The 13948-nt window shown below is 41.7% G+C and overlaps 1 protein-coding gene across 1 annotated transcript in view; it reads right to left on the minus strand.

The window, feature by feature from the left end:
• Window positions 1-7174: 7174 nt before the first annotated feature.
• Window positions 7175-13948, minus strand: part of LOC148037948 (cytochrome b561 and DOMON domain-containing protein At3g07570-like) — a 56674-nt gene continuing 49900 nt past the window's right edge. The window contains exons 3-4 of the mRNA XM_087676993.1: window positions 7962-8248; window positions 7175-7682 (exon numbers count right to left, since the gene is read on the minus strand). Of these exons, the coding sequence (XP_087533119.1) occupies window positions 7383-7682; window positions 7962-8248 (587 nt within the window). The 3' untranslated portion in view covers window positions 7175-7382. The remainder of the gene's footprint in view (window positions 7683-7961; window positions 8249-13948) is intronic.

Below are 13948 nucleotides of genomic sequence, written 5' to 3' on the forward strand. Positions count from 1 at the left end.
AAAGGGAATAGAGTGAATTTTAGTGGAGAGAACTTGTGTCTTTCCCTTTGGATTTATTTATACGATTGTGTTATGGCGATTGACTTAACCTTGCCCTTGCTTTACTTTTTACTTTTGGAAGAGAGGACTTTGGATCCACTTGGTCCTTGGTTGATTGCCATGGAAGAAGGAATCTTAGTTCGCATATGTAATTTCCCTATCCACGGTCACCTCTTTACACCTCTCCCTAATCCACTACATGTATGCTTCAGGGTATTCTGTGCATTGGAGCAATGTATTAAACATTACAAAGTGAAAGTATTTTCAAAGATCCAAAAAAAAAGTGTGTTGCTTACATTCACTTTTTGATTTAGCAATCTTGCATCTATACTTTTGGCAATATCTTCATAAGACCTCTCTATGAATCTTGTCACTAGTCTACTAGCACTACAAAATAAAACCAATAAGCAAATGTGACGAACAAGAATATTCTCACTAGGTAGAACAAGAACAAGCAAGGGGAACATCCAATACAATTTGATGTGGCCATGTATAGAACACAACGGAAACAAATAGTTGGACATCCCTCTTTTCAAGCATACACCTATCCTCAAGAGATATACTAACATAGTCCTTTTCTCCAATGGCAACACATTGGCAATCATCTGACAATAGACCTTGCCCATCCTCTAGTAGTTGACTGGAGCAAGTTCCTCAATCTTCTTTTGAGAAAACTCTTCTTGTCTTCCAAGTGATCCTCCAAGATGATCTTCATAAATAACCTTCTGATCAAATGCAGTCCTTATAATATAAACATGGGTGACATCCTCAACGTGCACCTTTCTGTCCTATTTTTTGCACAATTTTGGAGGAATATGTAAAAGGCCTTAGCATCTATATTAGGAAAGGACTTTACAACTTTGTCAAACTTGTATCTCAACCTACTCACCATGGCAAAGTCCTTGTTCATTAAAGTGAACCTATGTGCATGAGCAACAACAATGTGTGAATCATTCATAAAGCTAATGATAAAATCTTTTACTACCTCCTATAAATATAGTATAGCTGAAAGTTGCCACTTCTTAAAAGGATTTTCAGTCTTAGACAAATTGGAGAACCTATAAAAATTATCCTTAATGATCCTTATGAATGCCACTCTAAGAATTAGATGATTCATGGGATTTCCTTATTTCCCTGAAGCAACTATGCATGTAGTATCATCTAGATTTTCTCTCTTTTCATACATGCAACTTTGAAAACACATGGGCCTTAAGAAGATATACTTGTAGCAACATGGTCTATTAATGATACTTGCTAAGACTCAACTTCAATATTAGCTAATTCCTTACTATTTGCTTCTTGTGGAGCCTCAACTTTGGCATCACTTGCCTCCTTAGAAGCTTCAACTTCAGCTTTAGTTGCTACCTTGGAAGGCTCAACTTCAACATCAAGTATCTAAAGAATGTTTGGGAAGTTTGGAAATATACATCTTTTGTGCTATTTACAAGTTGATGGCCATCAAAATTGAAAGAGCAAAGAGAAGGTCAATATAGAAAGTGCAATGTTGTGCCATTTGATCATTGCATAAAGACTTAGATATTAGTTTCTATGAGTCCTTGATCATTTTCCTTTGGGAATGATCCTTGCATTTTTCTACAATTTTTCTTAAAGTGTCTGGAAAATATCAATTGGGATCCATCCAAGCCATGGGACTTCCCCTTCATCTCACTTATTACAAAGCCTAGCTCCTCACTAGAGAAAGGTCTCTCCAATGAGAATTTATTCCTTGTTTACTACCACTTTTTCCACACTCAAAAAGCCATTTAATTTTTGCTCATATCCAAGGGGGAGTTCCAATTCAATGCCAATTATAGTTAAGAGATGCTCAATGAATATCCTCTTTACCTCTACTTGCTCTCAATGAGCAAGTTCTTGGTGATCTTCAAACATGGTAATCACGTCTCTTGTCTTTCTTTGCCTTCAAAGGATTGAGGAAAAAATTGGTTGGGTGGGACATGCCCCATCATGTACCACTTATCCTTGAATTATATCTTTGCACCTTTGATTTTGTTTGATTATTGGTAACTAATGAAATCATCCACCTCCTTAAGTTGTAGCAAAACCAAATCACTAGGGTTATTACCAAGGCAGAGAAGCAAGGCATTTTTAATTCCTGCACTTTGACTTTTCAACCTTTTGCACTTTGACTTCAACCTTACCATGTTGCTAAACTATCTCGATGATTGCTTTTGAGCATCTAAACTAGTTTTGCATTGAGTCACCCCCTTGTGTCTTCACCTCCTTCCACCTTCTCTTCAATTTGCTAATAGAGAAACTCATCTATCAAATAAAATAAGATGTGTCAAATCTAAACATGGGTGGATTGCAATTTGAGCTTTCTCCAACTATGATCCTAAATGCACGTAATACAATACTATGGTTTGACGATGAGATCTTTGAGAGAAACCCCACTTTGCATCTAATCTAGCCCACCAACCTCCTTGATTAGAATAAATTTGTTGTAATGTGATTACCCTTCACATAATCTATGGCTACTTATGCCATGGAAAGGGAGGGTTGTTCCCATTATCAATAACCCTTGTTGGATCCACTAATTCATGTGATTTGGCTAAATGATTCGAATTCTCTCTTTGTTGGACTGGCATTGATATTTTGACATGCAAGCTTCCACCCTTTTGAAACATCATGGTCCAATCTCTAAGGAGAATGTTACAGTCACTATTTTTAAATTGCCTCTCCTAACTTTGCACACAATCTCTCTGAGAGTTAGGGGCATTAATGGAAATAAACATTACCTTGGCTCCACTAATGCTTATATCTGATACGACTCCACTACCATTTCCTATTGCCCAAAGCTTCTTTGACCTAGGGTAAGGGGGCCAACTGGAAAAATATGTAGTTTTGAGTCCAATATTGAATGTTTTTTTAATTTTAAAATATTTTATACCATTTAAAAAGATACAATGTTGGGGAGATAAAGGTACACTTGAGAGCTAGTAATGTAACACTTTTTGACAAATCAATGAGTGACATCACAAGATTCTCATCATATTCCTTTCTTTTGTCACATCACTAGCCCCAAGGTGTTTGTTTTTGGACACATGTTTTGCAATTGGCCCCCTTGCCCTAAACGTTTCTCACATAGCTTTGTCCTCTTGCAAGATGACCATGTCAAGCTTCATATTTCTCAGCACAACATAGTAAAGATCCTTCCACCTTAGGAATGCAGATCCACGAGCATTCTTGAGAATGTAAGCTTGCTATAATCATCAGATCCATTGATACATCCCATCCATGTAATCCAAGGTTTCTTCCCCCTCCAAAGCAATGAAATAAAGAGTAGCCACCACTGGTTTTCAAACAAGTTATCTGCATTTATAAGACTTTGAATGTATGTGCATGTAATTAACAGATCAAATAGTCACAATAATCACACAAACACATATACCAAAGCAAGGAGTAAAACTTGTTTTCATGAGTTCCTCCACCTATCGCCCCATATTCTTCAATTCAGTTGTAAATGTAGACAAATGGTCTATAGATCAAATTTAAATATCTAGATCAAAATCGACAAAAACCTACTTTCTTGAGTTCTAATATGCATCGTTATGCATAAACAAGGACAAATCAAACAAATATATAAAGCCCATGGAATTCTAGTTACCATTTGGCAAATTGAGAAAAAAAGAAAGTAATAAATATTAATGTCTTCTAAGGCCAAAATTGGCCTATGAGACGAAACATATACAATGTCGGTTGTCACTAGATATCAAGGTGTGACATGCTAAAAGATGGTCAGTGGTATATTGTGAAAAGAAACTAAGTTGATGTAGAAAACAAAATAGTGCTCATATAGGGATACAATGGGAGGGTGAGGTAGTACATGTCTATCTATGTGGCTAAATGATATCCATGTATCTAGTTCCATCCAGTCAGGATCAATGGTGGATAGAGTATGTCATACATCCTGAACAAAACAGTATGAGGGTAGCATATGGACTGGGCACTCAACTCTGTCAACTACTGCTCATGTTGCTTGTGGATCTCCCTTGTCTCTCTAATGTAGCATTTATGTCTAGTACCCCTGTATCCACGGGTGGCGTATTGCTCTCATCTCCTTGACTCTCTAGATTGTCACCCTCTCTATGTGGGTACTGTGTATGTGGTCATTATCTAGAAGACTAACGTCCCCCTCTCTACGTAGTTCCAATCTGTAGTAGTGATGTGTGGAACCTCTGAATCTCGACTGGGAATTGGCCCAAATGGTGTTGGTGTGGGAACTCCATGACTAGTCTGAGGGAGGTGTCCCCTCCAAATAATAAAGGGTACCTAGCTCGGATTGCAATGTAAACTCTACATCTTCAGATGTGCTCCTCACTCTCCACATCCTCCTAGCATAGCCTGCAAATCCGCTTAGCTCGAGGAATGCAAACTGCCCTCTCGGTCTCAATCTCTAAGCTGGTGAGAGGATACCCTAATCTAGCCAATGGCTACTCGTCTCTCATGTGACAAGTGTACATCTAGGTATCAAAGTCTCTCAATGAAGCCATATGTTGTAGTCTTCACGAAGTAGTCTCTGAAGTACATCATCTTTGTGGGAAGGGGCTACTTCAGTGAAATCGATGTATGATGTATATACAACTAGTAGAGGTCAAGTTTGAAGAGGTGTATGAAGGGGGAGTCCGGATCATAATGAAAGGGGGGGAGATGGTCCATGTTGATTTCATATCCTGTAAGCCACTACTCGACATGTGCAAACCATGAAGTCTATTGTCCTGCCTAGAGGCCTCAAAGGCTCTCCTAGGTAGCTTATCTGGATGCATGTCACGAACTCTGTGTATAAAGTTGATAGCCTGAAAAAGGGTCTCTATTATCATGAGGATTGAAACAAACTCGACTTTAATAATCTCATGTAGTACTGATGGTTTCCTGCAAATAATCTGAGAGCATGATGATATGTGGTCTCCCAATTTGTATCCATCGGTATGTAGCCAAGCCAAGGGTCCAAATAGGTGCACCATACATTGTGGCTGGTGTGGTCAATGTGTCAAATAGCCACCTATGTGTATGGGCTCTTAGAAGTGTGCTTGGTGGTATTGTCTCTTCGTCATGGCCAATGCTATGTATCCTCATGTGAGTCAATCTCTAGCTATTTGTGCCATGGTGAATCTCGTAGCGGATTGTAGTAAAAGTGACCCCTAGGCAAACATAGGAGTCCACAATCTCCACCTATCCAACTCCTAGGGTGAAAACCAACCTTCCCACTTGCGCCAACGTGTGGAAGATTGGGATCTTGGCTTTCCCAAGATTAATCGTCAATCCACACTATGTACAAAAGTCATGAAGGGCATGGAGATGTTGCTATAGACCCTCTTGTGATTCAAAGACCAAGACAATATCGTCAACATAAAGCATAATAGAGATCGGTATACTTGCTAACTCCACCCCATCACCGATGTAGAGACCGAAGAGTGTAGGTGACAAAGGACACCCCTAATTCACTCCAATGGTGCTAGAGATCATGTTTGAAAGCCCCCTTGGACATATCACTTGACCCATCATTCTTTCATGTAGTACATAGATACCCCAAATCATGTCCAATGGGATCTCCAATGTCTACAGCCTTTGTAATAGTCTATCTCATGGAATTGTATCAAAGTCTTTACGGAAATCTACAATGCAACAACAATCTCTCTTCTTCCTCATTTTTGCTTGCTCAGTCATGCTCCTCAAGGTGAAGATGCAACCAAGTGTAGCGAATCCTCATTTTCTCATCCACGTATGGGAATATGTGAGTACTGTGCACTTGGAAAACACCATTGTTCGCCTTTCCACACTTCTACTTCATCACATTCCTGTGCTCTCTTGGATTTGGTTCATACCGATATTTGCGATCCTTTTCCTGCCTCAAAGTCTCAATATCGATATTTTATAACTTTCATTGATGATTTCTCACGGTACACACATGTCTATCTTCTTCGACATAAGTCTGAGGCTTTATCTATATTTAAACAATACAAGATAAGTGAGGAGCTTCAAACTGGATTCTCTATAAAGACGCTTCGCAATGACAACGGCGGTGAATATGTATCCAATCTATTTGATGACTTCTGTAAGGATCAAGGTATTCATCACGAGTTTACAGTTCCTTATTCTCCTTAGCAAAATGGTGTTGCTGAGCGCAAAAATACTGCCAGGAGAGGAGCCAAAATGTCAACTACATAAATGAACTGCTCACCCTGCATACCTGTGTGACCATGTTGTACGCACTTTGTCACTCTCCTCACCATATTATATGTGAAGGAGGATGTGGTGGGGCAAAGGACCGATGAATGAGGAATCCATGGCTGATATGGTACATCATATAGTCCCTTTGAATAGGAATGCCATGTCTTGAATCTTGATAGATGTGGGATGGCATGGCTCTCACAATCTGGGCCATGTGGCTACATCTCTACTCATGAACAAATGGTATAGACCCCAATATTGTGCCACGTATGCCTATCGTTAACGACAAGTCAAAATCTGCATCTGCCTGCAAGCCTCTCTCTTTGTGATAGACTCTAGCCCTCTCTAGATTTGGAGGTGTCTGTATAGCTCTCTACACTCATCATCATACCACCTATTTTGATGCATGGTCCTAGGTTGGATGGATCTGCTAGTGTGTGTGGAGTGTGGGAAGCTTTGGAGAGCAACCAAATGGAGAGATCTTGGTTGATGAAAAATAGTCTTTTATTTGAGGCCACACCTCTTCATGCTCTTAGTTAAGCCAAATATAGCCTTAGCAAGCAATGAGACTGCCTCACCTGAACCAAGCATGATTCCACTTCACTTTTTCCTATTTGAAAAATGGTGCACAAACTCATCTTAATGACATCTACATAGCAGCAAGATTTTAAAATAGCCAAGGTTGATTACCCTAATGTCTACTTCCGGTAGTATACAAGTGGAACCCATAATCATCACACGTACTCTTTTTCTCTCTCTTTGTATTTGATTGTTTTGAGTTTTTGGTTGGGCTTCGTTCAAACCTCATTGTTTGAAATGAAAAGGCAGGCTACAGTTACAGAACCTGCCATATCCATTATGAGTCATAAGAACACAATTTTTTTTAAAAGAACTTATAAATGATTTAGTTTGGAGAGTCTTGGAGCAATTTATTGTCTGGAAGACATGCTGCAAATGGGACCTTACGAAGCAATACAATAGTCAGATACAATGAGAGAGACTTACAATGGCAACTAGTAGAGGAATTTGAATGAAAGAATACAAAAACCTGGGTAGAAATGTGCACGTTATCACAATGTCAACAAGAGAAAGGCTCTCACTCTTTGTGGTCAGTCTGTCTGTGTCAAAGCTGTGTGCAACTGCTTTAAAAGGCCCTACATCATTTCATAGGAGGAAAAGACAGGTGCTTGGGAGCGAGAAGCAGGTTGCTCCCGGCGGTGCTGAAACCACTTGCACCAGTAAAATGATTCAAAGATGATGAAGGACAGCAATGTGACCACAAGCACAATGCTGTATCCTGCCACCCAAGACCTGCCAGCACCTGCCAGCCGAATCCCCACCACTATGTTCACTGCTGCCAGCAACAGAGCTAATCTTCCCATCCAATGATGGCACCAGCCCCAGACTCTCCGATATTTTGAGTCCTTGTCAAGTCTGGCACAGCCCCCCAACACCTGTGTATGAAACAACAGAGAACATAGTCAGAAACTTCCAATCAACCATCAGAGAAAGTGGTGGCAGGAAAACAAGTTTGAAGCCTCCTTTTTTGTAGTAAACACAAGGTCCCTTTCTGCCATGGATGCTCTCAAGCACAGCGTGTCACAGCCCTAAGTGTCTGCTAAGACCCACGTTACTCCTCATTTTCATGCAAGTTTGAGTGGCTTTAACAGTTAGGTTGAGACAAGGTGCATACAACAAACAATGACAACACAATCCTTGGTACAATTGCATACCTGGAGGGCCCCAAGCACAAAGACTGTAATTCCTAATGCCCTATGACTGTGCCAATCAACAGTGGGTAAATCGTAAGTCAATTTGACCCCCAATGCAAGCCCAATTACAGCAAAAAAGAATCCTGAAATTTGGAAGCCCATGTGAAGATAGAACCACCGATCCCACTGACGGAGATAGCGAGCAATAAAGGCCCCAATTGGTGCTAAAATTGCCCATCCAAATATGTTCACAGCCCCATGGCTTCTTCGCACTCTATCTACGGTGTTAGATAGTGATGCTGCTGTCCCTGCAGAGGTGCAGAGGAATCATCTCTCTCTCTCTCTCTCTCTCTCTCTCTCTCTCTCTCTCTCTCTCTCTCTCTCTCTCGTGTAGTAGTTTGAATTAATGAATTGATATAAGGGCCTTCTGGCCAACCAAGCAGTCTCAAAGATAGATAGAAAACAACACATGGAGCCAAAAGGCTACAAAAAAACACACACACACTCTCTCTCTCTCTCTCTCTCTCTCTCTCTCTCTCTCTGTAATGTGTATCTATATTATACCAAGTGATTACAAGAGTACGAAAGTCTCTCTAAGCAGTTACTTTCCCCCAAAGGATATGGCAGCTCCCTAAAGATCGATACCCTAGACTAGCCCTGGAGTCTTCAAGACAGCTTGCAGCAAAGGGAGACAGACAGTGTTGGTTTGCACATATGAGCACGTGGCTGAACTTACATGGCATGAGTACAGGCAGACTGCCACCGTTCGATTATAGCCTTGATTGCCCTATTTTAAGTCTCAGTCGTGCAGAGCTGAATAGTGTGATCAGAGTAGATATCACTTAAGTGGAGACAGGAAGGACTTGGTCCAAGTCCCCCTTTCCCATTAGGCACGAAAATGGCAAAATACCAATGCCACTTCTTGCAACTCTCTTAGGACGGTTTCATAGTGAGGCCGAGATACATGGATGCTCAACTCTCCCATGGACTCCGAGTGGCTATTGGTCAGATTTGCACCTCATTGAATTAGTTGTTGATTGAGATAGGTCGATGGAGCCATATTGTAGCCAATGAGAGGATGTGCCACCTTTGTGGATGGGAGCCAGAAACGGAGGAGCACTACATCTGCAAATGTACTATATACTATAATATCCGAGGCTACTATCATGGTCTCTTTAAGGAGGGCTTTGGACCAGTATGATAGGTGATGGACTATGAGGACCAAAGATGTTTGGGTCTTTTCTTATTGGAGCTCCAGCGGCGCTGAGTAGTATTGTTACAGGATAGGAGGTGACCCCAACCTCATCCACCCCTATACAGAGAGCAATTACAGACTTTTTCAGTGTAGCTGAACCCCCAGCCGCTGCCACCCCAAACACTACATCTACTGATAAGCGTCATCGAGGGACATCATCAGGCGGCATCACAATTGACAGAGCTACAACATTACGCAGAGCACGATGCTCTAGAGTACCTACTCGGTGACATAGGCGTGCCCATATGCGTTACATTCGCATCATGATTGCTCGGTACAGATGCAGATTGGCGCATTGACTCAATCGGAGGTAGCTTGCAAAGTCTTGGTGGATTCCATAGACTGAGGAGGAGATACTCTACACTCTTTTAATCTTTTTAAACCTAGTTTTTTCAGCTTTTTCAGATTATTCAGTTTTCCATCTCATACCTCTCATCCCAATCCACCATGTAGACCTACACATTTATCTCTATCTCTTCTTCTCTGATGAGAGATGATGATATTCGTTGTATTGGTTATGGTCTCATAGGCCATTCTGGCCTTTTACAGACGTTAATAGAGCTTATATTATCTTATCTCTTCTCTCTCTCTCTCTCTCTCTCTCTCTCTCTCTCTCTCAAACATTTGAGAGAAGCAAATGAAAGAACTGAAAACCCACGTGGAAAAAGAGATCCAATCTTTTACTGGTAACAATACAAACAAAAGCAAAGATTGCAGAGAAGACCAAGTGGATTGAGGTGGTCAAAGTTACACCTACAGATGAAGTGGAGGTCATGAATAAAACTTGGGAGGAAGAAGCTAGGGTTGCAGGGTGGGAAGAAAAGGGTAGTCCATAGGATGTTGTAAAATGCACTAGCTGAAAAGATAGATGCAGTGTATTCACCCTTGCAAGTGCATGGTCTGAAAGGGAGCACTCGGATGAGGACCTCACACCTGTCCAGTGGCACACTGAGAGGAACATAAGCCACGAGTTCTAGAAACACCAGAGGGGAAGTGAGTGGTATACCAAGAGGACAGAATAATCATTCAGGAGCATCAGTCACACTGCATGTGTGCAGCCTATGGGACCTTGGAGGTGTCAGTACTTTACAGCTGGATGCAAGGTACTTTGAGGACATCTCCATGTATACAAAAGCAGACTACCAGGTTACATGGACATAGGTGGGAGTCATTACACTACCCACAACCATGCAAGCAAGGGGGACCAGGGGGTCCGATGGTGTGACTGTGTTGCTGAGAAAGGAAGTGGTCCATGTGGTATACAGAGATGCAAATGCACAATACATGTGGATCAGAGTAAGCACACATAGGCCTCGAGCCATCTGTCTATGTGGCATTTTGCTAGTTCTCACCAGCACACTCTAGATACGCCTCTCAAGGAGAGTCACTATACATGGAATTGCATAAGGACACTATGGGAATTACAAGCATGGGAGAAGTACTTCTAGAAGGAGATTTTAATGCGTGCACAAGCCAGGAGCAGTTTGGGTCACTCTATCTGACAACCCTCTTGGTGCCCACACCCTAACAATCACTATCTCATATGAAGCACATAAACCCCATTGCAACTCTAACACCCCAATGTCTTGCAAACTCCTCATGAGCTTGGAACTTGGTACAATGTCAATATCTTTTTGGAAATGTACCAAGCAACAATAGATTTTCTTCCCATGTGCCCATTTGTCATGCATAATCTGAGCTGGTTAAAAAGAGAGACTCCTCACACTTGACTCTCACACCTCAAGCAGTTGCCAACAGCAAGATACTCCCCCTCAGCTGGTCGCGATGGAAATTCAGCTTCTCTCTCCCTCCCCCAGCCCCAACACTCTTTCTATCGAAGGCTACATGTGGAGGGTGCCATGTAGACATCTTCAAAGAAGCTGGTATGCTCACCTGAAGTTGTTCAACTAATAGAGAAGGGATTGAATCTTCTGAAGGTGACGAGTTTACTGACTGAAACCCTGTAGCTTCCTGGGTTTTCTTGGTGCCAATCAACTTACGTCTGCCCTTCTTTGAGACTGAACCCTCCTTCCCTGTCTACCTTTGTTATCTACTCTGCTGTATCTGAGGTGTTTCTCACCCGCTCTAAGGTTACGCTCTGTGAACTGCATGTTTCTATTGGTATGAGCAACTTGCAACTCCAGATTATAAATGCAACATCCGATTGACTAGGAATTATAGCCCATGTGTAAAAATAATCGGTATGCTCTAATACCATGTCAAAGTACGCGACGAACCAGAGAAACAGTATGGTTTGTAGGGAGAAACACTATGTACGGCAAACACTAAGAGAGGAGACACTCATAAAACAAAAAAGGAAGACTGTGCTATGTGAAGAAAAGCTGATACAATGGAACTGAAAATCCGAAGATGTCCTATCTAATGAAGCAGCAGCACCTTAAGGAAACCTGCACTGTAGAGGGAGAGAAATGCAGGTAATGCTGAAGATGAAGGACAGCTATCGAGGGAGCGGAAGTGCAGTCCTTTGGTGCTGTCAGAGAAGAAGATGATGATCACTAGCAACAGTTGCACTTCGTGAAGTGCCTGGCAAGAGGGCGGCCAGCTGAAGGGCCAAAGGAAACCCTGTTGATGCAAACACTGCCTCTAGTATGCCAAGGAGTGCCAAAGGGAGCCAATCTGAAGTCGGGAAGGTGATAGCTACCAAACACAATAGTAGAATGGTGCAGTAAAATGCCGCAGTAGAACACCATAGTAGCACGCTGTAAACACAACTATAGAATGCCACAATAAAATGCCGCAGTAGAATATCGCAACAAAATGCCGCAGTAGAACACAGTAGTAGAACACCACAGTAAAACGCCAAGTGAAAATGGACGCAAAAGCCACGAACCATAATGTGCTCCTCGCAAGGTGTGAACGGTGGTAGAGAGGATGGAGAAAGGAGAGTGTCAGAGTGTCAAAAGAAGAATGAGAAAGAGTAACTGAAGAAGTGTGTGATGGATGTTGAATGGGTGGAGAGGTGGCCTATAAATAGGCCTCACCTAGTCTAGGGTGGCTCCCCACTATGTGGGTGCCCCACTGAAAAAGTGCCTATAATATGAGTGCCCAACCCCTTTTGGGGCTATCAGTGCGAAACCCTAAATGAAGTGGTTGTACTAAACAAGTGGTTTCTCAATACCCCTCTCAAGCCCAAAAAGGGATAAAGAAAGAGGAGTGAGGAGAGGTAAGGAGGAAGAGCAAAAGATCCTTGAGATCCAAGATTTCCACCTAAAAGGTAGCCTATAGTAAAGAATAGTAAATAGGATGAGTTGTAGAACCCGACTCCACCTCGAGAGAGAAGCTACTAGCTCCATGACTCCATGCTAGAAGGAATTTGAAGGCCTTGTCACCAAGTCATAGCTAAGCCTCCAAGGCCCCGATCTAGGTGATACCTGAAGATCCTCGGTATCAATAAGAGAAATAACTACTCAAAGACAGCCATCCCCAAAGAGTAAAAGGTGGGTTTCAAGATGAGAAGATACCCCTTCTTAGGCTGGAGATGTAGGGGCCCCCTCTGAAGTCGAAGAAGAAGTAGAAGCCCACATCAAGGGTAAAGAAAATGTACAGCAAACATTGAGACAGAAGAGAGACTCAGAAAACACAAAAGAGGAAGATGATGAAGCATTGAATCATGCTATGTGAAGAAAAGCTGATATAGCGGAGCCGAAGCTCTTAAGATGATTGCACTGCCCTATCTAATCAGGTGGCAGTACCTAAAGGAAACCTGCAGCACTGTAGAGGGAGCGAAATGCAATCCTTTGAGCAGTAGGATATAGAAGGTAATGCCATAGTTGTCAGGTACAAAAGGTACAATACGGTGTAGTATGATAAAATACGCTACTAATGGTACCTTATGATTTTATAAGGTACGATACGATATTAGTACGAAAAAAAATTAAGATGATTTTTTTAATAACATAAACCATAAATCATTAAATAATAGATCATAGAATACATGTTTAAAGTGAAAATAGCCATTTCATTATAGAATAAGATGAATACATGAGGGTGACCATCGCGGTCGCATGGGCTACGCAAAACATACAATACAACTACAGTCTAGTATATTTGATACACAAAAGAGAGACCTCTGAATCTACGATGAGGTATCACTATCATCATCATCAAAACCATTTGAGTGCTCATCAAGAGAGTCTAAAGATGACTCCTCGACATCCGATGATGAGACATACTCATACTCATCCTCACTGATGAGGTTACCATCATCATCAAATGATGGCTCCCTAGGTGGCGGCTGTGTAAGCAAGGGGGGAATGTCATCATGAGGCACAAGATGTGAGCTACTAGAGCCCCATCTTATATATGCCTGCAAGCCACTCTAACCACCCATTCTCGATGATGGAGGGCGTCGAATGACCATGCTCCTACTACCACCTACTCGAACTCCTCGTCCACGAGCACGCTAACTGCGGGTGTCATGAGTATCTGCTGCTATAAGCTCTCTATAGAGCTTTGCAAAAATCATATCCTCCTCGTCCACCTCCTTGTGTATACTCCGAAGAGTGTTGTCCGTCAACTTTAATGTATCAACATTCACCTACACAATGCAATGATGCACGTAAGATTGATCATTGTAAATGCTAAAGTCTAAATTGTAAAGTATAAACTTCAAAGTTCAAAGTTTAAAAGTTAAAACAACAAATTTTAAATGTTATGGTTAATTGTTTAAACTTTGCCTGCTTCTAACTACCCATGCTCATCATAGCCCTCATCATGTGTAAGTTAGTGCGGC

The sequence above is a fragment of the Lygodium microphyllum genome, chromosome 4 (assembly GCF_053477565.2).
Source record: "Lygodium microphyllum isolate KBCC chromosome 4, Lygodium_microphyllum_v1.1.10, whole genome shotgun sequence".
In the NCBI taxonomy this organism is placed as follows: Eukaryota; Viridiplantae; Streptophyta; class Polypodiopsida; order Schizaeales; family Lygodiaceae; genus Lygodium; species Lygodium microphyllum.